Raw genomic sequence first — 24,863 nt, 5'->3', positions numbered from 1 at the left:
ATGGGAAGTAAAGCCGTTGGTCCCCTGTTCATGAGTTGATGGGTCGATAGGTAGGGTCCAGGTGTGGGAGCTGCCTTCCTGGCACGTCGGTAGCATTGGTGCTCAGCACGGAAAACAAGATCGACGGAAAAAAACAAATAAAAGGAAAAAAAAAAAATGAACAAAAAACCAAAGACCACTATGACAAACGCGTTAGGTCTGAAGGGATCTTTTGCCTGACTAATGAAAAGCAGGACGCAGAACATAGACATAGTTTTAAGGTGATACGATCCAGAACCTCGGGCTCTGGTTCCAATTCGCTTTATCCAGGAGTCCATTATCTGCTACCGGAAAACATACAATAACAAAACTGTGATGACAATTAAGTGCCTCAAATCGCAATAGTGCCCGAGATTAACTCCCTAGAAAACTCAAAGTGGTATTGAAAGTGCCTATGATTTATGGACGCGGAATCGTATAACCTTATGAACTCAGTATGTTCCATTCCCAGGTTGGAAATTTTCTCAACTTCCCTGGGCATAGAGTATCACTGTGCTTGTAATAATACAGATTCATGCATTAGTTGGCATAGAAAGCTTTCAATTAATTACTGTGACATGCAAGCTTCAGGAAAAGTCATGTGAAAAGAGGGAAATCAAAGCAAATAATGCTCATGTTCCTAGTTTGTCATACAAGTGGATCCGCGGCATTAAGAAAAAACATTATAAAAATATTTATACAGTGAGCGGTGAAGGGAAACTACAGGAGCAGTGGTACGGTATAACATATTTTATCATTCCATGATTTTTAAACCTAAATTTTCCTGGAAACTTCTACTTATTTTAAGATTATTGATTAAACGGCCATCTGCATCTTAATAGTTGGATACGGATCGTAGTCGCGAACCTCCAAGTCTTCAAACTGAAACTCATCTATTGATTGGATACTTCGTTTGAAGTGAAGTGTAGGAAACCGCCTAGGTACTCTCTTCAACTGCTCTTTCAAAGGTTCAATATGATTGAGGTACACGTGCGTGTCACCAGTGGTATGAACGAAATCACCAGCCTGAATAAGGTTTTGTATAATAATCTATGGACTCATTTATGTTTACATTATTTCAATTTACCTTTAGTCCGGTAACATGTGCTATCATATGCGTGAGGAGTGCGTAACTGGCAATGTTGAATGGGACTCCGAGGCCCATGTCCGCTGATCGCTGATATAGCTGGCACGAGAGCTCGCCATCGGCAACAAAAAACTGCGCCAAACAGTGACATGGAGGAAGAGCCATTTGTGGAATGTCAATTGGATTCCAAGCACTCATGATGATGCGCCGGTCGGTTGGATTATTTTTGATACGGGTAATCACTTCCGTCAGTTGGTCGACCCCTTGGCCTGTGTAATCTTCGTTGCATGTTTTATATTTTGCACCAAAATGGCGCCACTGGAATCCATACACCGGACCGAGATCACCTATAAAATATATGAAAGGGTGTTGATCAGTTACGTACAACGTGTTCCGCTATGCAATCATGATTATAAGTAAGTGTGCACTGTAATCATAATTTGTTTACTATTAATTGCAGCTGTAAGAAATACGGCGAACTAATCTTTACTGCGTACTGATAACGCCAATTGTATATACTTGTCACTAAAGGATACGTTTCTTTATTTAAAAGTAAATAGATGTAGCTACAAGCATGCTCATTTTTTTACACAAATTGCTCTTTTGTTAATAACTTTCACTCAGTTGATAAAACTTACTTTAAGCAATTAACAGAATATAATCAGAGTTCACACGCATAGAGTAGTTAAATCACAACATTTAAATTCTCACCGATGAGTTTTTTCATTGAAAATCTGAAATGAGCAGTGATTATTTCTCTTCGTTTTTGGTACGCAAATTTGAGTAAAACTTTCCCGAGTAGACGAGAATATTAAATCAATAGCAAGTTTTACTATTGAATTTGGTGAACAGAACATCAAAAATTGAGTTAAGAGGTAAAATATCAAAAATAGATATGGACCCATAACTGAGTAATAGCAAATACACTGGAGTCGCTTTTTACGCGGTTTTTTTACACGGTTTTAAAGAGTGCCACCAAAATAAATGTGAAATGTTTCCTCCCTAAATATTCTACTTATTTTACTGTTGAGCTTTGTTTCAATTTAGTTATTTTACCGCACGTATCAATCATTTTAAGATTTCGCGACCGTACCAAACAAATTATAAACTACATAAGCTCAAAAAATTTTGGTGAGCTCTACCTCATTGCGTATCACTTCTGCGTAAGCTCTGTAGACGTAGGTGCGTTGATTCCGACAACCGCGAAAAGTTGAACATGCATCAATATCACATAAGGAAAGATCGATTTTACATAGGGTTTAGTTCATAGATTAACATTGACGGCTGTTTACAAATGTAAGTACTTGAACACTAAGAAATAAGTTAACTCAAATGCTTTAACCGCATATATTAGAGATTTCGCGTATTAAGAGAATAATATAGTAATCGAGTACAACAAACTCATAAGAATACAATACCTCCAAAAGTTTAAAAGTTATTAATTGTCACGTATTTCTACTTTTACTTATTTCCTAAACTATTCCTCTCCTTGTTAATCTGCTTAATGCTATTGTGCTGCTTGCGTTTTCTTATTAAAGTTCAAGACTAAATACGAAGATTTATTCTACAATTTTAAAGGTTAATGGCTCCCTAAGCGGACCCCCCGCATCCTAATTCTTTTGTTAATCTACTTAATGTCATTAGACTTTCTGAAGTTTCTTATTTAAGTTTTTATTTTTAATGATTATGGGGGCGACCCCGGCGTAGTGGTTAACATCCATACCTCTCACGAGAAAGTCACGAGTTCAAATCTCACCCCCGGACAAGTCACGAATGACCCAAGGTGTTAAAGTGACTATAATAAAAAAAAAATAATGGTTATGATATCTCATTAGTCTAATTTAATAAATTATTAAAAGCTCTAATTCACCTAATCAATCATAACCCATGCTTTATTAAATACCTGCACTTGTGCTTGTAATCTAAAATTAACGTGTTTCAAGTACTTTTGATTTTGGCCTATACCTATTTATTATATCTTAGTTCGACCCAGGTAACACCTTCATGTGACTAAAATACTTCATTTTGAAGTTAGTTTCCTAGCTGATTTTTAAATTATATAGGGTATATGCTTCTCTTGAAGATGGCTGGAGGGACATCCGTTCAGCCATAGGTAGTACTGCTGCAGCGGCACTAGGTACTGCAATCCCGGACCGAAGAAATGACTGGTTTGACGGCGAATGCAAACTGTTAGTAGAGGAGAAGAATGCAGCACGGGCGAGAATGCTGCAACACCGCACGAGATTGAACGTGGAGCGATACAGACAAGCGCGGAACAGACAAAACTCGTTTTTCCGAAGGAAGAAGCGTCAGCAGGAAGACCGAGATCGCGAGACGATGTAAAATCTGTACCGCGTAAACGACACACGGAAGTTCTATGAGAAGCTAAATAGTTCGCGCAAAGGCTACGTTCCGCAAGCCGATATGTGCAAGGACTTGGACGGTAACCTTCTCACGAACGAGTGTGAGGTGATTGAGAGGTGGAAGCAGTACTATGACGAGCACCTCAACGGTGAAGCAGCGAAAAACGAAGGTGGCATGGCAACAGACCTTGGCGCACGCGCAGAAGACGACAGGCTACCGGCCCCTGATCTTCAAGAAGTTGAGGAGGAGATCGGTCGGCTGAAGAACAACAAAGCAACTGGTCTAGATCAACTACCAAGTGAGCTATTAAAATACGGTGGTGAAGCACTGGCTAGAGCGCTGCACTGGGTAATTGCCAAGATTTGGGAGGAGGAGATATTACCGGAGGAGTGGATGGAAGGTGTCGTATGCCCAATGTACAAAAAGGGCGACAAGTTGGATTGCTGCAACTACCGCGCGATCACACTGCTGAGCGCCGCCTACAAGGTACTCTCCCAAATTCTATGCCGCCGCCTGTCACCATTTGCAAGAGAGTTCGTGGGGCAATACCAGGCGGGATTCATAGGTGCCCGCGCTACCACGGACCAAATTTTCGCGATTCGGCAGGTTCTGCAGAAATGCCGCGAATACAACGTGCCCACACATCATTTGTTCATCGATTTCAAATTCGCATACGACACAATCGATCGAGATCAGCTATGGCAGATTATGCACGAATACGGATTTCCGGACAAACTGACGCGATTGGTCAAGGCGACGATGGATCGAATGATGTGCGTTGTTCGAGTATCGGGGACACTCTCGAGTCCCTTTGAATCTCGAAGGGGGTTACGGCAAGGTGATGGACTTTCGTGTCTGCTATTCAACATCGCGTTAGAAGCACCGACAAACCGACATGACACTTAATTCTGACTTATGCCCGAAAATCGTAAACGGTCCGAACTGTCAAAACCATAGGATTTTTTGATCTAGATAAAAATAATTTGTCCAGAATAGATCAGACACGAACCAATTCATAACTTTTGCATGCGGGTTCATGACTTAGCTAAATAGTTCCCGCAAATACGGAGCCAGATGTCAGTAGTGTGCTTTTGTTATGGGCATTCATGTCGGTTTGTCGGTGTTAGAAGGTGTGATCAGAAGAGCTGGGATAGACACGAGTGGCACGATATTCAGGAAGTCCATCCAGCTCCTTGGCTTCGCCGATGACATTGACATTATGGCACGGAACTTTGAGTTGATGGCGGATACGTACATCAGACTGAAGGCTGAAGCTAGACGGATTGGACTTGCCATCAACGCATCAACGACAAAATACATGAAAGGAAGAGGTTCTAGGGAAGACAATGTTAGTCTCCCACCCCGAGTTCAGATTGACGGTGACGAAATCGAGGTGGTCGATGAGTTCGTGTATTTGTGACCGTCAAAAATGATACCAGCAGAGAAATTCAAAGACGCATTATGGCAGGGAATCGTGCCTACTTTGGACTCCGGAGGACGCTCCGGTCGAATAAAATTCGCCACCGCACGAAGTTGACTGTCCACAAGACGCTGATTAGACCGGTGGTCCTCTACGGCCACGAGACCTGGACTATGCTCGTGGAGGACCAACGCGCCCTTGGTGATTTCGAACGGAAGGTGTTGCGTACCATCTACGGTGGAGTGCAGATGGATGACGGATCGTGGAGGAGGCGAATGAACCACGAATTGCACCAGCTGCTGGGAGAACCATCCATCGTCCACATTGCAAAAATTGGGCGACTACGGTGGGCTGGGCACGTCGGAAGAATGCCGCACGACGACCCAGTGAAAATGGTTCTAGAAAGCGACCCAACAGGAACAAGAAGAAGAGGCGCGCAGCGGGCAAGGTGGATTGACCAAGTAGAAGGTGACCTTCGTACCCTTCGCAGACTACGAGGCTGGCGAACTGTGGCCATGGATCGAGTAGAGTGGAGACGACTTCTTCGGACAGCAGAGGACAACAAGGCCTTAGCCTGATTGGTAAGGTAAGGTATATGCTCCAACTATGCTCACACGCTTCCACTATGTCGCACGCCACAGTGGAAATCCCGAGCCATAGTTCAAACACTTATCCCAAATCAAAATGAAGCACATGTACAAAAATGATGTTTAACATTGTTTCCTGAGTAATACTTCAATGAAAACAACAATGAAAGCTTGTCACGAAAATAGAAGGAGCACCGTTGGGCATTGTCTGAAACATTTCAATAGTATAATTCCCTTACAAACCCAAATAAATCTATCTGCGTAAAAATAAATAAAATAAGAGTGATTTGCGGCAAAAACCGCCAGTATCGCACCCAACGTCAGTGCCTATACGTAAGCGTACTACGACGCGGCTCTCAATCAAAGGAGTAACAAATGTGATATTATCACTGCTAGACTAGATCTTTGGTTCTCTCATGCAGTGGTTTATCAGAGAGGGGAAGCTTAGTAATCCCCATTGCCTGCCCATGACGCTATTCTATCGCGGCATGAGCCAGCAACACCGGCCATTAACCTACCGTCTCCAACACTCCACTATAAAGCACGAAATTAAGCCCGCCCACCAACAGCAAGGTGCAAAAACTAGCCAAGGGGAGGGAAAGAGTGGATCATATTGTTAATATAATATATTTGGCAATAGCAAAGTCTATAGAATAACAAAATCATAGCAAATTAATATCACCTGCTATCTCATCAAGCTATTGGTATGGTGTTAGAATTCATCAATTTAATGACATATATTAATAGCTTTTTCTCTGTTCGTGACGTAACACCACTGCTACCAGTAATTTGATTTCTATTGTAGTATATCCTATAGGCCTTTTTAATACAAACTAAACGATCGATTCGACCTCTGGTGATGAATAGGAGAAGGTCAAAAAGAGTGTTGTGAGCAGAAATTGTAGCCTTGAGACATAAGAAGCGGGACACTTTTTTACTTTTTCTGATAATTAGTTTTGGAGCATCTCAGATGAATCAATGCTCCAAAACTTAATCTACAGATGAAAAATTTAATTCTGTAACGTTTTTGCAAAGATCCTGCTGGTGTTCAGGAATATTTTTGTTGAGAAAAATGGAAAATTCGAAAAGTGCCTTAGTGGTTATGATCTTCCGGATTTCTTGTGTGTGAATAGTTAATGTACAAATCAGTTCAGATCTGTAGAAAATCGTACAATAAAACAATTACCGATGGAAATTGGCAAGATGTTGAATGAAAAATGCTTTAATTTGCGTTGTGAAAAATAGTTATTCTGATGTAAACAAACGTTTTGGTTGACGTTTCTGCTCGAACTCTCGTGGCGCACTCTAAGGACCACCAACGTTCTATTCTCCACGAGTGCCAACTTTGATTTGCCAATTGAGAAGTCCTTAAGTTTTCTACTAACGTAGCATCAACCACATTAAAATAAAAATGTTTCATTTGCAACATAAAAGCATTTTAAGATTGCAATCGTAAACCTCACCGTGCAAAATTTTGAAATCATCATCACACTCATAGTTCTTCTATTCTCCACGAGTGCCAACTTTGATTTGCCAATACGCCTTTTTAATAGCAAGAGCAAATTTTCATTACGTCGAAAGTAACAAAGTTGAGCTATCAGTGTCAATCGATGCTCCTGCTATACGCCTTTTTAATGCACCACCAACGTAGAGTGCACCACGCGAGTTCGAGAAGAAACGTCAACCAAACCGTTTGTTGTTATAAGAATAAGTATTTTCCCCAACGCAAATAACAGCATTTTTCATTCAAAATCTTGCCAATTTCCATCGGTAATTGTCTTATTGTACGATTTTCCACAAATCTGAACTGATTTGCACCTAAACTATTCACACACAAGAAATCCGGAAGATCATAACCACTAAGGCACTTTTCTAATTTTCCATTTCTCTCAACAAAAATATTCCTGAACTCCAGCAGGATCTTTTCAAAAACGTTACAGAATTAAATTTTTCAACTGTAGATTAAGTTTTGCAGCATCTCAGATGAATCAATTTATCAGGAAAAGTAAAAAAGTGTTCCGCTTCCTATGTCTCAAGGCAAAAATTTATGCTCACAACACTCTTTTTGACGTTCTCCTATTCACCACCAGAGGCTGAATCGATCGTTTAGTTTCTATTAAAAAGGCCTATAGCGCTCTGCTTTGTATGATTAAAACCCTGCTTAATATGTTAAACATTGCTATCACTATTAGATTATATGTTTGTAATTGGAAATAGGAATAACTTTTCGGTCATCAAAACAAATCTTTATTTTCTCGGAACGGTGCGAATGTTACTTGCGGCATAATGAAAATTTTCTCTTTAAATAGCCCTAATAAAAATAACCATAAAAGAGAGCTTAACGACGTGTTCGAGGTATCATCCAAACCATTTGTGGGATAGTTTACCCATCCGGGATACAGTTCGTTTATGGTATTTGTTTATTAGGGAAAGGAATGAAGAAGAATAAGAAGGGCAATTTTGGTCGGCAAATGAAAGTTGGCACTAGTGGAGAATAGAAGAAAGATGGCACTCGTGGAGAATAGATGAACTATGGTGTGATGATGGTTTCAAAATTTTACACGGTAAGGTTTACGATTGCAATCTTAAAATGCTTTTATGTTGCAAATGAAACATTTTTATTTTAATGTGGTTGATGCTACGTTAGTAGAAAACTTAAGGACTATTATTCTTTTTTTTTTCCTTTGGTTTGTTTTTTTTTCCGTTGATCTTGTTTTCCGTGCTGAGCACCAATGCTACCGACGTGCCAGGAAGGCAGCTTCCACACCTGGACCCTACCTATCGACCCATCAACTCATGAACCGGGGACCAACGGTACTTCCCATCCGAAGGAAGGCGTGATCAGAGATGTTATGCCTCAGAACATCCCGGCGGCGCCGACTGGTATTGAACCCAGGCCTACTGGGGTGAGAGGCAATCACGCTTACCACTACACCACCGGCGCCGTTTGGGGACTATTATTCAAAAGACATAATATCAGGCATAACATTTGATAACGGCACAAAAGCATTTGTAAACAAACTTTCTAAGGCCCTTTACACGCGAACCAAAGTACGCCCTTGCAAACCAATACCACTTTCGGAAAGGTGATAGTTGCCTCTAGCCGATGATGTTGGTTTGCGTGGGCGTACTTTGGTTCGCGTAGAAAGGGCCTTAGAAAGTTTGTTTACAAATGCTTTTGAGCCGTTATGCCTGATATAGAAAAAATAATATCTTTACAGATTTTTAGGTGTATACATAGATTTTAGCAGATACTGTAGCTGCAACCAAAATTAAATAATATGCTCCATTTGCAAAATAAAAGCATTTTAAGATTGCATTCGTATACCTCTCTGTGGAAAATTTTGAAACCATCATCCCTTCCATAGTTTTTCTATTCTCCACGAGTGCCAACTTTGATTTGCCAATCTGCAAATTACAAAACTTTAATCCGAGGATAATACCGGTTGAAGCTTACCACCGTAATACCCTGGACAGACTATAGCTTATATCATGTAATATAGGCTGTCTTGCAATGAGCACTCATACATCTAGTTTTCACTGGAAATCCTATGTATGAGTGCTCATTGCAAGACAGCCTATATTACATGATATAAGCCATAGTCTGTCCAGGGTATAAGTGTTTGGCACAGATAACAAACGTCCAACTTCCGTCAGAAACGTAAAGATAAGTGGGAACATCGCCATTACGGGGCGCTAGTATCTCATGATTTCCTTTATAAATTTTCCACTTTCAACCAATTTGGCGCTACCGGCACTTAGACGCGTTCCCGATCAACAATGTCCGGCTGCTTTAATGCCGACATTAGATGTAATCAACACGACGCTAAGCAAGCGTATAGCAGATCATCCAACCCGTGATGGTATAAAAAGTGAATCAGAGCTTACCGCCATTTATATTCACCTGAAATGTGCGATGGAAAATATCTACGCACAGTTTCAGGTGAAAAATCTGGTAGGTCTCGACACGATTAATTTTTATTATATACTAACCTTCTTCTCGATCGACAAATCCAGCGGCGTCCAAAAACTCTCGGGTACTATTGCCGTCCCAAATGTGAATATTTTTAGCTTGTAAATCCTTGGCATTTGTGCTACCCCTAATGAACCATAGAAGCTCTTCTGCCACGCCTCGAAAGAATACACGCTTCGTAGTAAGCAGAGGAAGTACATTATTTCGGAGGTTATAGCGCATCTGGCTACCAAAGATGGATAAAGTACCCACTCCAGTGCGATCTAGCCGTTTATTTCCAGTGGTTATAGTGCGGTCAATCATATTTAGATACTGCATCTCTTCCTCATTGCAGTATTTTTGTTCATTGTTTTCTACGTTGCCAACTGATTTATCAGCAGAAGTTACACCATTTTCGATCACTGAAGAAGCCTTATAACATTTAGGAAATGAGAACGCTCGGTAAATAAAACGATACATTGTAGAAATTTAAATTAGTTTACCATTTTCAACTATTGCCAATTCGAACCTCCTCGGATGATAAACTGAATGAAACTGATTATTAACCGGAGATATAACTCTGTATTTGTATACACTTATTTTTTTTAACTGTTTCTTTCTGTACTCAGAATTCGCACAATCAAAGTTTTCCCGCCATTTTTTAGCTAACTTTTGATAAGGTAAGTGAGTTAAATTTAACAGCTTTAACTCACCTCTGGTGGTCGGCGTTCATTTGACTTGACATTGAATAGAGCAAATCCGACATCGACCAAATTTCTAGACGTGCAGTTCGAGTGAGTTGAACGCTTAATTGAATTATCTTAACCCGGCTTTATGGAGTTCTTCATGCATGCTGCAGGATCTCAGTATAAGAGATTGCTGACGTTAATCGTACGCACACTATGTCACGTATCCAGCTGGCTGGCATGCCGCCATGTTATTGAAACCAACATCTGAAACGTCACAATTCCAGTGTGAACTGCAAAAATGGCGTGACTGAATTGTCTTATTTTTATCAAATGAAATTATTTTCCCTTTTATGCCATATAAATGGTTGACTTCGTGGAAGAAAATTAGAAAATAATATTTTATGAGTCCTAAGTTCTAGATAAACATTTCAAAAGGTCCTATCTGACATTTGTAAACAAATCGAGTTTAATGCTTCTCTGCACTGCAGAGCTCACCATCTCTAAGTATTGTTCTAGAAATTTTAATTATCAATATTCAGAAAATTATAAAAATATATGAAAAAAACGTCCAATTTGAAAGTTTTTGTAATATCGCACAGCTCTCTGATTGGACCTTAAACATGTTTACAGTCCAATCTGTCATTCAACCAAAAAAAAAATACAAATGCTATTAGGACCTTTGTTTCATCTCGTGTTTCACGTGGAATAGAAAAACTAAAACTCATTATAGTTAGTTGGAAATGCTATACTAATATGAACATGAAGTTTTAGAAATTCCTATGGATCCAAGATCTAACTGGGAAGTGGGATATGAGAAAGTTTAATTTACGATGCCTGTAATCAATCGCTCTGCTTCTGGTATGGAGTTGACGAATTGATTGCGATTCCAGGAGTACACCAAGGCAAAAGCTTATTCAAAATTCTGTCAAATCCGACATGCGATATTACAAGCGTGAATTTGGACGAGGATTTCGATCCAATTGCGGATCAACCACTTGAATTGCCAGAATTGGACGATTTACGCAAACTGATGCCATATGTCAAGCAAAAAGATTATTTTGCAACATTGCAACAGAAAAAAAAACAGGAAGAAGAACAATAATACGGTTGTAGACCACTTTGATGTGGATCTCAATCCACTGGAGGACAGCGATGTAGATTTGATCGAATAACATGAATGAATGTAAATTATTGATGAACAGCTTGAGCTAATAAATGTAAAACGAATGATGTAGAATGAAAAAAAAAGAGTTTGTTTATAAAAATATACCGAATATTAAAAAATATGCAAATTGTCCATACAATTACATCAGAAAAAAATAATGGACAAGTTCTTATTATAAACGTTGTTTACTTAATAAATTGACAGAATAGTAGTTTTAAGCCCATGAACAATTACAAATAATGATGTAGTTGTAATTATCTGACCTCTAAACCGTATTCTTACCAAGGTCCTAAGTAACATTAACTTTGCAATCAGACCAATTTGACAGGTCCTAACTGATACAGAAAAAAGCCAAAGGTCCTATGTAACAAAACCACGAAATAAACCTGAAAATTATGAATAAAACGAAGAAACATACACTTCAGTCAAATTCTATGTGTTTCCTATGCATTTGAGAATACAAAAGATTATCGTTTTATGTCGTAATTAAAAAAGGCATTTAAAAATATATTGCAAAAGTTCAAATCAATTTTTCTCCAATCAGCTTCAATGACAGATAGGACCTTTTGAAATGTTTGTCTAGAGTTTATTTTTCACAAAATGTAAGCAAAAATATTAAGAATATCCATAATATCAGTCACGCCTTTTTTGAAATTCTGGCTTGAATCTTCTATTTGTTTACAAATTATGAGCTGTCAGTGGGGCCCGCAATTCGCGGGTCCGCAGCGATGTTAGCTCTTTTCAAGGCAAGGCAAACAAGATAGGGATGCCAGCTAGCTGCACGTATCCGTATTAGGTTTTGCACCTTCGGGGTTAACCTCTATCTGATGACAGTTTAGTGGTACTGTTTACGTGGACTTAGCCGATTTTTTCTTGGGTGGATTTTCTCGATAATTTTTCAGACTGCAGTGAGATGTAAACCACATTTCTGCAATGTTCACGAGCAACATCCTTGCAATGCGCTGTTCCTCGACAATTTTCAAGTTAAAATTCGGAAATTTTAGAATTCTTTTTTTCGAAAAAACGACTAAGTGCTTGTAAACAGTACCACTGAACTGTCAAAAAGGTTCAGCCGATTAACACTGAGTTCATTTGTGACGTCACGCTGCAGAACCTAATTAGGTTTTGCACCGTCGGGGTTAACCTAAATCTGATGACAGTTCAGTGGTACTGTTTACGTGGACTTAGTCGATTTTTTCTTGGGTGGATTTTCTCGATAATTTTTCAGACTGCAGTGAGATGTACACAGCATTTCTGCAATGTTCACGAGCAACATCCTTGCAACGCGCTGTTCCTCGACAATTTTCAAGTTAAAATTCAGAAACTTTAGAAATTTTTTTTCGAAAAAACGACTAAGGCTCTGAACCATTTGGTGGATTATTTTAACTTTTGGTTAAAATTTGACAGATGAAAAGTTATCGATTAACCCTGCTATCCGAGCATGGTTATTTCTGACAGACAAGAAGTTAAATTTTGACAACCGTGGCTCGAAAACCGGCCGATCGACAGCACGGGGATTTTCGAACATAGAAAATAACTTTCGAAATGTCACTTTTAACCACGAGTTAAATTTAACTCGGCAAATGGTTCACACCCTAAGTGCTTGTAAACAGTACCACTGAACTGTCAAAAAGGTTCAGCCGTTTAACACTGAGTTCATTTGTGACGTCACGCTGCAGAACCTAATTAGGTTTTGCACCGTCGGGGTTAACCTCAATCTGATGACAGTTCAGTGGTACTGTTTACGTGGACTTAGTCGATTTTTTCTTGGGTGGATTTTCTCGATAATTTTTCAGACTGCAGTGAGATGTACACAGCATTTCTGCAATGTTCACGAGCAACATTCCTGCAACACGCTGTTCCTCGACAATTTTCAAGTTAAAATTCAGAAACTTTAGAAATTTTTTTTCGAAAAAACGACTAAGTGCTTGTAAACAGTACCACTGAACTGTCAAAAAGGTTCAGCCGTTTAACACTGAGTTCATTTGTGACGTCACGCTGCAGAACCTAATTAGGTTTTGCACCGTCGGGGTTAACCTCAATCTGATGACAGTTCAGTGGTACTGTTTACGTGGACTTAGTCGATTTTTTCTTGGGTAGATTTTCTGGATCATTTTTCAGATTGCAGTGAGCTGTAAACCACACTTTTGCAATGTCCACGAGCAACATCCTTTCACCACGCATTTCCTCAACAATTTTCAAGTTAAAATTCGGAAATTTTAAAATATATTTTTTCGAAAAAACGACTAAGTGCTTGTAAACAGTACCACTGAACTGTCAAAAAGGTTCAGCCGTTTAACACTGAGTTCATTTGTGACGTCACGCTGCAGAACCTAATACGCAAAATGTTTTCATCGGGAAAAAAAACTTCATTAGGTTCTGCAGCGTGACGTCACAAATGAACTCTGTGTTAATAGGCTGAACCTTTTTGACAGTTCAGTGGTACTGTTTACAAGCACTTAGTCGTTTTTTCAAAAAACAAATTCTAAAATTTCTGAATTTTAACTTGAAAATTGTCGAGGAACAGCGCGGTGAAAGGATGTTGCTCGTGGACAATGCAGAAGTGTGGTTTACATCTCACTGTAGTCTGAAAAATTATCGAGAAAATCTACCCAAGAAAAAAACGACTAAGTCCACGTAAACAGTACCACTGAACTGTCATCAGATTGAGGTTAACCCCGACGGTGCAAAACCTAATTGAGTTTTTTGACGCTTAATCGGCGCACACTACACTGTACACAAACATCATCCTCTGATCGAATGAAACATCAGACCATTCAAAACAAAAGACCGAAATCACTTTTTCGAATGATAGCTGCAACCGGATGACGGTTGTTTTGAAATCAAATGATTTTTCTCTCGAATACTGGATGAAACTTGTTATGAGAAGAGATACACAGCAAAAAAATGTAATATCGATCAATGTAATTCAAGCTGATGTATGAAATTATGATGTAATCTCGGATGTAATAGCAAAAAGCAGATACAATATTACATCAATGAATGTAATTTTGTTCACAAAATCGATGTACATCGTACAACGTTATATTACACAACCGATGGATTGGCCTGGTTGCAGCAGTTTGGATGTAATATTCAACAACTTTTTTTTTCTGTGTAAGGCCTTCAGTTGAAATGCGTAATGCTCTTTGTAGAATGACTGTCATACTAAATGGAAATGCATATGGTATTGGTTCAGCCCCATAACGCAAATCATTCAAAACGATGATGTAAATAATTCTATCGAACGTCATTTGCTGATCTGAGCTGACAAACTAGGTGGAAGCATATGCATCGCTATCAGAGCTTTTACGAACCACGAAATTTTTTTGTATCCATGATGGAATGGCTTATTGTGACTATTCAGTATGGAATTGTCGAGAATTGTACATAATCAAATTATAAATCTAATTAAAAGCACTTGTATGTCACACTATTCTTAAATGTTTGTCTACTGAGTGCCGTATGTTTTATAGCTAATTTTCAAACGAAAATCATCCTGTATTTGGATGACAGTCATCTGACGACAAAATCAACCATAAGAAAATCATCCGAAATTCGAATGCATATTGTTAAAGGGCTCGAGCAATGTAATAATCATTCGAAGTATTGCGGATGTTTTGGTTCAGTGTAATGCATCATTTAAATGAAAAGAGTGCGAGCAAGAGGGAAACAGATTAGTGGGAAAAACAAACCATTCATTCATCCCTGTGTACTAGATAGAGAAAGACTATTAAATATAAAAAAAGCAATGAACTGTATTACCGAGGTGAAGCAGTCGGTTAAGTTGTGTGAGTAAAATCCCTGTACGCACATGCAATTAGTGACGTCACTAATTGCGTTTACGTTGATTTTTTGGATTACTAATACAACCATATTTCACGATCTGCTTTACCTCTCTCTGTATTCATTGATCAAAAAGGTCGTTTTGCACCGTCGGGGTTAACCTCAATCTGATGACAGTTCAGTGGTACTGTTTACGTGGACTTAGTCGATTTTTTCTTGGGTGGATTTTCTCGATAATTTTTCAGACTGCAATGACTCATAATCCAAACACATAAAGCAACCAACGATACAGACAAAACGGTTGCTACGACTACCATGACAAACTCTGTAACAAAGCTCGATCCGAGTGGTAGAAGGATAATGATATATTGCTCGATATTGCTTGCCTGCTTTGTTGCAATATACACGGATGAGGACATAGCTAGATATGAATCGGGAAAAGACATAACAAAAAAATTCCCATTAACACACGTGTATCATCTTCGGCTTTACATCGTGAAGCAGCTTGTCAACAATTTGCTCGTTTCCTTCTACCGCCCCGAATGAGTTGTGTCGCACGGGCTGCTTGTCATGAAAAAGAACGGTGAAGATTATATCATTATTGCTTTCCACTTCTGACATAGCGTTATTATTCGGTTCGTTGATCGCTTGTTATTTTGTCATTTGGAGATATTTTTGATTCCTTGGCAATGAGATGTAAACCTCGATGTAAACCACACTTCTATAATGTCCATGACCAACATCCTTTCAACGTGCTGTTCCTCAACAATTTTCAAGTTAAAATTCGGAAATTTTAGAATATTGTTTTTCGAAAAAACGACTAAGGCTCTGAACCATTTGGTAGATTATTTTAACTTTTGGTTAAAATTTGACAGATGGAAAGTTATCAATTAACCCTGCTATCCGAGCATGGTTATTTCTGACAGACAAGAAGTTAAATTTTGACAACCGTGGCTCGAAAACCGGTCGATCGACAGCACAGGGATTTTCGAACATAGAAAATAACTTTCGAAATGTCACTTTTAACCACGAGTTAAATTTAACTCGGCAAATGGTTCACAGCCTAAGGCTCTGAACCATTTGGTGGATTATTTTAACTTTTGGTTAAAATTTGACAGATGGAAAGTTATCGATTAACCCTGCTATCCGAGCGTGGTTATTTCTGACAGACAAGAAGTTAAATTTTGACGACCGTGGCTCGAAGACCGGTCGATCGACAGCACGGGGATTTTCGAACATAAGAAATAACTTTCGAAATGTCACTTTTAACTACGAGTTAAATTTAACTCGGCAAATGGTTCACAGCCTAAGGCTCTGAACCATTTGGCGAATTTTTTAAACTTTTGGTTAAAATTTGACAGATGGAAAGTTATTGATTAACCGTGCTATCCGAGCATGGTTATTTCTGACAGACAAGAAGTTAAATTTTGACGACCGTGGCTCGAAAACCGGTCGATCGACAGCACGGGGATTTTCGAACATAAGAAATAACTTTCGAAATGTCACTTTTAACCACGAGTTAAATTTAACTCGGTAAATGATTCACAGTCTAAGGCTGTGAACCATTTGCCGAGTTAAATTTAACTCGTGGTTAAAAGTGACATTTCGAAAGTTATTCTTGATGTTCGAAAATCCCTGTGCTGTGCATCGACCGGTTTCCGAGAAGAACTCAGCCACGGTTGTCAACATTTAACTTCTTGTCTGTCAGAAATAACCACGCTCGGATAGCAGGGTTAATCGATAACTTTCCATCTGTCAAATTTTAACCTAAAGTTAAAATAATCCACCAAATGGTTCAGAGCCTAAGTGCTTGTAAACAGTACCACTGAACTGTCAAAAAGGTTCAGCCGATTAACACTGAGTTCATTTGTGACGTCACGCTGCAGAACCGGAAGATTTTCCCGATGAAAACAAATCACTGACAGCAATCTCTGCACGGTAAGAAAAAAGTACCCAACGGAGAGTTCACTTTTACCTACTTTTGACTAGTTCTGGAGTCCTTTTTCATTAGGTCGTATGTAACATTTCGAATAAGCTGACATAATGAGCCTCAAAGTTTTTCGAGACAAAAATAATTCCCATTTTTCCCGGCATCGATGCTGTTCTTCACAGCTAGCTAAAAAATGTTGAATTTTATAGATTTTAGCTAATTGTGAAGCCCAATAGTTGTTTTCTTGGATAAACTAAAAGTTATGGAAGAAAAAAGATTATAGGTCCAAATGAAATGTTGAGCGTGACATTCGACCTGAGAGATTCTAAAGCCCTACAGTAAAAGTATGGACGTCTGTCAAAAGTTGTTCCAATCGAACCGTCAAAATGCACCGCTTTGCTCAATTGGAACAGCTTTTTTCAGTTTTGTGGTGTCAGTCGTCCATACTTTTACTGTAGGGCTTTAAGAGATTCGACCTTTTTTCATCTGTCATGTGACTCACTGTACCAAACCACCGTCCTATGTTTGAATGAAACCTCAGACCATCATTCAAATCGAAACATCGAAATCGCTTTTGCGAATGATAGCTGCAACCGGATGACGGTTGTTTTGAAATCAGATGATTTTCCTCTCGAATACAGGATGAACATTGTTATGAAAAGGGATGAGGCCTTCAGTTGGAATGCGTAATGCTCTCTGCAGAATGGTAGTCATCTTAAATTGAAATTAATTTGGTATTGGCTCAGCCCCTTAACACAAATCATTCAAAACGATGATTTAAATAACTCTATCGAACGTCATTTGTTGCTCTGAGCAGACAAACGAGGTGGAAGTATAGCCATCGCTATCAGGGGTGGTTCGAGCATTGCCAAATCGTGGAAACCGTAAGTTGTCTAATTCATGGTGGAGGAAGCTTCCTCTACCAACCAATAAGGGATTTTTGTATCCATGATGAATGGCTGTTCATGGCTATTTCATATGGAAATATAAACAATCAAATTAATAATCTATTCTAAAGCATTTGCAAGTCATCATATCCTTAAATTGTTGTCCTCTGAGCCCTGTATGTTTTACATCCAATTTTCAAATAAATATCATCCTTTATTTGGAGGACAGTCATATGGTCATATGGATGCTCATCAGTTGATGACGAATTCAACCATAAGGAAATCATCCAAAAATCGACAGAATATTGTTAAAGGGCTCGAGCAATACAATAATCAGTTGAAGTATTGCGGATGTTTTCGTTCAGTGTACGTGCGAAATTATTGGACAGATTGGCGTTGACAGCACCGTCGAAAAATTTGCTCTTCCAGCAAATATAGACAGTTTCTTATGGGAATTTTCGGTGGAGTGAAAGGATAGTACAAAGTCCGCCATGTTTCACGCACAGTCTGACGTTTGCTTATGGATTTTCTCATAGGAGTAAAGAGTTACAGAGTCGCCGTCAACGCCAATTAAATTGCAGAACATTACATACGACACAAAGAGCCTAAATTTAACCTAACCTAACTAACCTAACAAACAAACAAAACAAAATTTATGTCTTAATTAAGTTTGCATGTTTGTTTAATTTCAAGTAAAACGCTGTCCAGACTGGAGAGTTATAACATGTTATAACGGTTGTCAAATAATTGCAACACAGAAAACACCATCAAGATAGCGCTATAACATGTTATAACTCGTAGTCTGAACGTACTATAAGCCGTCTGATATAAAAGTAATAGTACGTTCAGACTACAGAGTTATAACATGTTATAGCGCTATCTTGATGGTGGTTTCTGTGTTGCAATTATTTGACAACCGTTATAACATGTTATAACGGTTGTCAAATAATTGCAACACAGAAACCACCATCAAGATAGCGCTATAACATGTTATAACTCTGTAGTCTGAACGTACTATAAAACGCTGTCCAGACTGGAGAGTTATAACATGTTATAACAGTTGTCAAATAATTGCAACACAGAAACCACCATCAAGATAGCGCTATAACATGTTATAACTCTGTAGTCTGAACGTAGTATAAGCGGTAAAAAATGAAGAGTGTTTTCCAAAGGCTCTCGTTGAGCATAGAGAAGAGCTTCAACCGACAGTGATAACGAGAATTAGGTTTTGCACCGTCGGGGTTAACCTCAATCTGATGACAGTTCAGTGGTACTGTTTACGTGGACTTAGTCGATTTTTTCTTGGGTGGATTTTCTCAATAATTTTTCGGGCTGCAGTGAGATGTAAACCTCACTTCTGCAATGTCCATGAGCAACATCCTTTCTACGCGCTGTTCCTCGACAATTTTCTAGTTGAAATTCGTAAATTTTTGAATATTTTTTTTTGAAAAAACGACTAAGTGCTTGTAAACAGTACCACTGAACTGTCAAAAAGGTTCAGCCGGCTAACACTGAGTTCATTTATGACGTCACGCTGCAGTACCTAATTAGGTTCTGCAGCGTGACGTCACAAATGAACTCAGTGTTAATAGGCTGAACCTTTTTGACAGTTCAGTGGTACTGTTTACAAGCACTTAGTCGTTTTTTCGAAAAAAAAATTCTAAAATTTCCGAATTTTAACTTGAAAATTGTCGAGGAACAGCGCATTGCAAGGATGTTGCTCGTGAACATAGCAGAAATGTGGTTTACATCTCACTGCAGTCTGAAAAATTATCGAGAAAATCCACCCAAGAAAAAATCGACTAAGTCCACGTAAACAGTACCACTAAACTGTCATCAGATTGAGGTTAACCCCGATGGTGCAAAACCTAATTAGCCAGGCGTATCAAGTGATAGTTGGTTGTCAATTGACGTATACGGTATTTATGTTATGTTTTGGTTAACTTCTGCCAGAAATTTTCAAGCAAAAATAAACAGAATGTCTTGGAAAGGAGTGCAAAATACAGGGCTGATAGCGGGTCACTTTTTAGTGACTTTGTCACTTTTTTGAAGGTGGTCACTAAAAAGTCCCTATTTTCGACAAAAAGTCACTAAAGTCACTATTTTCGCCATTCCCGCTTGCATTGCAATGTAAAATTTGTTAAAAAATAAATAAAAATTGTAACAGTGCTACACTATGCTTAGTTCTTAGTTGGAAGTTCATTAAACTAACTTACGAAAAAGTACGCAGAAGAAACCAAGACGATGCATCATCAAAGCACACTTTTATTTGAGATTTCGCACCTTGTAGGAGTTCAGATTCAACTGCAAAATTAAATAATCAGTGTGACCGGAAAATCGGGATAACTGGAAAATGCCGGAAATTCGATGTCACCGGGATAAACTCGTGAACTTCGATGCCAAATAGAAAAAAAGATGCTTCTTCCTCTCTTTAAAAAATCTCAAGACCCTTGGATACAGTTACTTTAAAGAACTATTAAAAGAACTTTTTTCCAAAGCAGTTTTGAACAGATTTTAGAATAGATTCTAGAGATATGTAATACCATGGTACTTCGGACAGTAATTTTTCAGGTGAAAATTTCATAGTTGTGAGTTGAATACCAAGGAATAGGAGCAAAATTCAACGGTAATTCCAACGTATATTCAATTAGAATTTAAACAATACCTCCAACGGATTTCTTAGGAAAATCCTTAGAAAATTCTGAGCTAAATTTCAAGTGGATTTCGAAGAGTATTCTAAGGATATTCCGGTGTTATTTTTTTTCAGATAATTCAAAGGAGAATCCCAGCAGCATTGTCATTGGCCATATCTTGCTGGACCTTATTAATGAATCATTATAAACTGGACATGTGCCTCAAATTTGGAAGGAATCCTTAGTGGTCCCTATTCAAAAAATTGCTGGAACGATTAAAACCGAAGAGTTTCGTCCCATCAACATGTTGCATACATTAGAGAAAGTTTTAGAACTTGTTGTTAAAGGCCAGCTGTTGGAGTATTTAAATAGAAATAGTTTTTTGATACCAAAACAATCGGGATATCGGGAAGGTCATTCTTGTGAAACCGCGTTGAATTTGGTATTAGCGAAGTGGAAAAATAACTTGGAGTGTAAAGATACGATTGTTACTGTTTTTTTTGGATCTTAAACGCGCTTTTGAAACCATTTCTAGGCTCTTATTGTTAAGAACAATCAAGCGCTTTGGAATTACGAGTACTGCATATAAATGGTTTGAAAGCTAATTGTCTGACAGAACTCAGCGGACTGTTTTCAATGATTCTGCTTCCAGTCCCGTGGGGAATAACCTTGGAGTGTCCCAGGGAAGTGTATTAGGGCCCCTGTTATTTATTATGTATATTAATTACTTGTTTTACGATTTTGCGATATTAATCTTTTCGCAGATGATACTGTGTTATTCAATGCAGCTAAGGATTTAGATGATGCCGTTTTTACAGTTGAATGAAGATTTGCGTTCTCTAAGTAGATGGTTGAAGTATAAGCAGTTGAAATTGAATACAAGTAAAACTAAATTTATGGTAATTTCGCGGAATCGAGTAAATGAGAACGTCTCTGTTGTAATTGATGATGAGACTTTTGATCGCGTTCGGGAGATTAAATATCATGGCGTGATTATTGATGACACACTTAAGTTCAACTCTAACATTGACAATGTCATCAAGAAAATTGTTAAGAAGTATGGAATTCTATGTCGACTGAAAAACGATTAAAATATAGTTATACAAATCAATCATCTCTCCTCATCTAGACTTTTGCCCTTCTATTTTATTTCTGGCCAATGCAACACAAATATCGAGATTACAGCGCTTGCAGAATAAAAAAAATGCGTTTGGTTTTGAAATGTAATCGATTTTGTTTGCTAACCTGGTTAAAATGTCATATTTAATTATCTTAATCATCATTAGCATTATCAGCATTTCGAAGAATTTTTGGGATCTCCTAGCAGAACTAAAAAGAATATTTCTAAGATAATTCTATGGGAATTTCAGGATAATATTAAGTAAATGCTGAGGAGAATGAAGAGAATTAGCAATGTGTGCTGCCCCTCGTCATCTACCGGTTGGTCGTGCCCCACACATCTTTTTTCCATTGGGACGACCAAACCTCGCCGACGCTGAGACGGCGCGAATAGAGAAGTGTTTCAGTTGAACTTTGTACATCCGACAAGAAAGACCCATTAAAAGTTCCCTTTTGATAGTTTTATTAAATCCTCGTGGTCGATTCCTTTTTCGGTAATCCGAAACCAACGCTGATTCCCCTGTGCGGTCAATCCGACTCTCCCACAGGTTATGGGCCCAGGAAGCGTTTCGGAAAGTGCGAAAGAAGATTTTTGAGAAATTTTTCGGTTCGCGTTGCGGTCGTCGCAAGTGGCTAGTCGGCGTCGGGAGTGAGTGAACAAAATGGCGGATTTCAAGGGATTCAATTTCGACAAATTGAACAATTTCAATTGGAGCGCATGGAAATTCCGCATCGAAATGTTGCTCACGCGGGACGAGGTTTGGCACACGATTGCCGAGCCGAAGCCGGAGCCAGCGGACGACAACTGGAAAAAGGCTGACCAGAAGGCGAGAACGGCTATCAACCTTTCGATCGAGGAGAACCAGTTCTACCTTGTGAGAACTGCTGATTCGGCGAAAAAGTGTTGGGATAATTTGTGTGCACACCACGAAAAAGCGAGCATCACGACGCAAGTGGCGCTGCTGAACAAGCTGTGGCGCATGGATCTTTCCGAGGATGGTGATGTTGAGTGTCATGTTCGGGAGTTGGATGCATTATACGATAGGCTTGCGGCTGTGGGGCACGCTCTAAGTGAATCTTTCAAGATTGTGTTGCTCTTCCGAAGCTTGCCCGAATCGTATCAAGGGCTGGCAACTTTGTTGCAGAGCCAGATCGACGCCGGTACGACGCTGGAAGCAGTGAAAGTGAAAGTGCTTGACGAATATGAACGCCGATGTGAGCGTTCTGGAAGAGCTTGTGGATCGGCGAGCGGTGAGGCTACCGCCATGAAGAGTGCGACAAAGAAGAGTCGCGAGAAGAATAGTGCGGGGAAAACGTGCTTCCATTGTGGAAAGGCGGGCCATATTCGGCGTGACTGCCGAGCGTGGAAGAACGAGAAGCAGGGCGATGCAGAAAAGAAGAAGCCCGAAGTGAAACCGAGTGCGAAGAAAGCCGATAAAAGTGCGAAGAAATCTAACGATGTATGCTTTATGGTTGCCAACGAAAAATGCACCTCGTGGTACATCGATAGTGGCGCAAGCTGTCATATGACGAATGACGAGCGGTTTTCCACGGAATTGGAGAAGAAGAACGGACCAAGTGTTATTTTGGCAGACGGAAAAGTAGTTAAAACGGCGGGTTGTGGTTATGGCACACTGCGCGGAGTGAACGGTAGCGGTGACGTCATCAACGTGAATCTTTCTGACGTTTTGCTTGTGCCGTCGCTGACAAGCGGCTTGGTGTCCGTTGATAAACTAACCGCCAAAGGTTTTACGGCCGTGTTTGGGGCTAGTGGTTGTGACATCCGTGATAAAGCCGGTGACGTCGTCGCTGCCGGGGAGCGCTGCGGCAACTTGTATCGGTTGAAGCTCAGTGAAGTGTCGCGAAAAGTGGAAGAAAAAGTGCATAATCCGCTGTGCCAGCACCAGTGGCACCGGCGGTTTGGCCACCGGCATCCGACAGCGATTAGCCGAATCAGCAACGAGAAGTTAGGTGAAGGCATGAAGGTCGTGAAGTGCGGCATTTGGCTTACCTGCGAGCCATGCATCGAAGGCAAACTGGCTCGGGACCCGATCCCGAAGGAGGCAGAACGCAGGTCTACGCAGCCGTTGGAGTTGGTTCACACCGACCTGTGTGGGCCAATGAAGACAACAACGCCGGGCGGTAAGAGGTTCATCATGACGATGATTGACGACTTTAGTCGTTATACGGTCGTCTACTTACTCGCCAAAAAGTCGGAAGCTCCAGGTAAGATCAAAGAATATGTTCGTTTTGTCCAAACTTTGTTCGGCCGCAAACCAAAGGTTGTCCGATCGGACGGCGGCGGGGAGTACTGCAACCAGGAACTGCGTAAATTCTTTGCGGAAGAGGGAATAAAGGCACAATATACGACTCCATACACTCCGCAACAAAACGGAGTAGCGGAGAGGAAGAATAGGTCGCTGCAGGAGATGGCGCGTACGATGCTCCTTGACGCTGATCTTCCCATGCGCTATTGGGGGGAGGCAGTGGTGGCAGCGGCGTTCCTGCAGAATAGGCTTCCTTCACGTTCTGTAGATACGACTCCTTTCGAGAAATGGCACGGACGCAAACCAGAGCTGGGATTCCTCCGCGTCTATGGGTGCCATGCCTACGTACACGTGCCAGACGTCAAACGAGGCAAATTTGATGCAAAGGCACGTAAGCTTCGTTTCATTGGGTATTCCGAAGAACACAAAGGGTACCGTTTTGTTGATCCTAGCACCGACAAGATCACCATCAGCCGGGACGCGCGGTTCCTGGAGATGGATGATGGATCTTCCAAGGAGAGCTTGCAGCAGGGTCCGAGCCAGGAGCCTGAATGCGCCGAAGAGTTTTGGCCAATCGAGGACAGCACGGAACAGCAAGCTGAAGAAGAAGATGTTCCTTCGGATCAGGAAGAAGCCGTGGAAGAGGCTGATGAAGAGGATCAAGATGAAGACGGTGAAGACTCGCATTACTTCGAAATGGAGGATCCGGATGATAAGCGCGACCCCCTGGCCGTGAAGCAGGAGGAGGAAGAACTGGAAGCACCTGCGACATTGACTCCAGAAGGCACTGGTCGTCAATCTCATCGGCGAACGCGGCTACCCGGCCGTCTGTCGGACTACGTGGTTGGGGTAGCAGCGCACTCAGAGCAGGAGCCGGCTACGTTCAAGGAGGCAGTATCTGGTCCGGATCGGGATGCTTGGATGGCTGCAATGGACAGTGAGATGGCGTCACAGAAGAA

At 40.1% G+C, this 24,863-nt stretch overlaps 1 protein-coding gene across 2 annotated transcripts; it reads right to left on the bottom strand.

Annotated features, from left to right (window-relative positions):
• Nucleotides 1-52: 52 nt before the first annotated feature.
• Ts (Thymidylate synthase) lies at nucleotides 53-10,194 on the bottom strand. 2 transcript variants are annotated; one of them, XM_065238719.1, is made up of 4 exons: nucleotides 9,932-10,194; nucleotides 9,470-9,860; nucleotides 1,106-1,452; nucleotides 53-1,044 (listed from the first exon to the last, which is right to left on the bottom strand). In XM_065238719.1, exons 1-4 carry the CDS (start codon nucleotides 9,932-9,934, stop codon nucleotides 835-837), a joined length of 951 nt encoding a protein of 316 aa, XP_065094791.1. In that variant the 5' UTR covers nucleotides 9,935-10,194; the 3' UTR covers nucleotides 53-834. The 2 variants fall into 2 exon arrangements, with proteins under 2 accessions (XP_065094791.1, XP_065094790.1); XM_065238718.1 differs by lacking the exon at nucleotides 9,932-10,194 and having other exon boundaries at nucleotides 9,470-9,918.
• Nucleotides 10,195-24,863: the final 14,669 nt, after the last annotated feature.

This window comes from Ochlerotatus camptorhynchus, unplaced genomic scaffold (genome assembly GCF_037179485.1).
Source record: "Ochlerotatus camptorhynchus isolate MF236.1 unplaced genomic scaffold, CSIRO-AGI_Acam_v1.1 ptg000917l, whole genome shotgun sequence".
Lineage (NCBI taxonomy): Eukaryota > Metazoa > Arthropoda > Insecta > Diptera > Culicidae > Ochlerotatus > Ochlerotatus camptorhynchus.
The sequence above is the reverse complement of the archived record's forward strand: the minus strand, read 5'-3'. Positions and strand labels throughout refer to the sequence as shown.

Bases quoted from the DNA above. Each gene is read 5' to 3' on its own strand.
- Ts (XM_065238718.1), bottom strand. From the start codon at position 9,908: ATGTATCGTTTTATTTACCGAGCGTTCTCATTTCCTAAATGTTATAAG. The intron at 1,453-9,469 runs GTTAGTATATAA...TATATTTTATAG, and splicing joins ATTTGTCGATCGAGAAGAAG to GTGATCTCGGTCCGGTGTAT. The intron at 1,045-1,105 runs GTAAATTGAAAT...AACCTTATTCAG, and splicing joins CACATGTTACCGGACTAAAG to GCTGGTGATTTCGTTCATAC.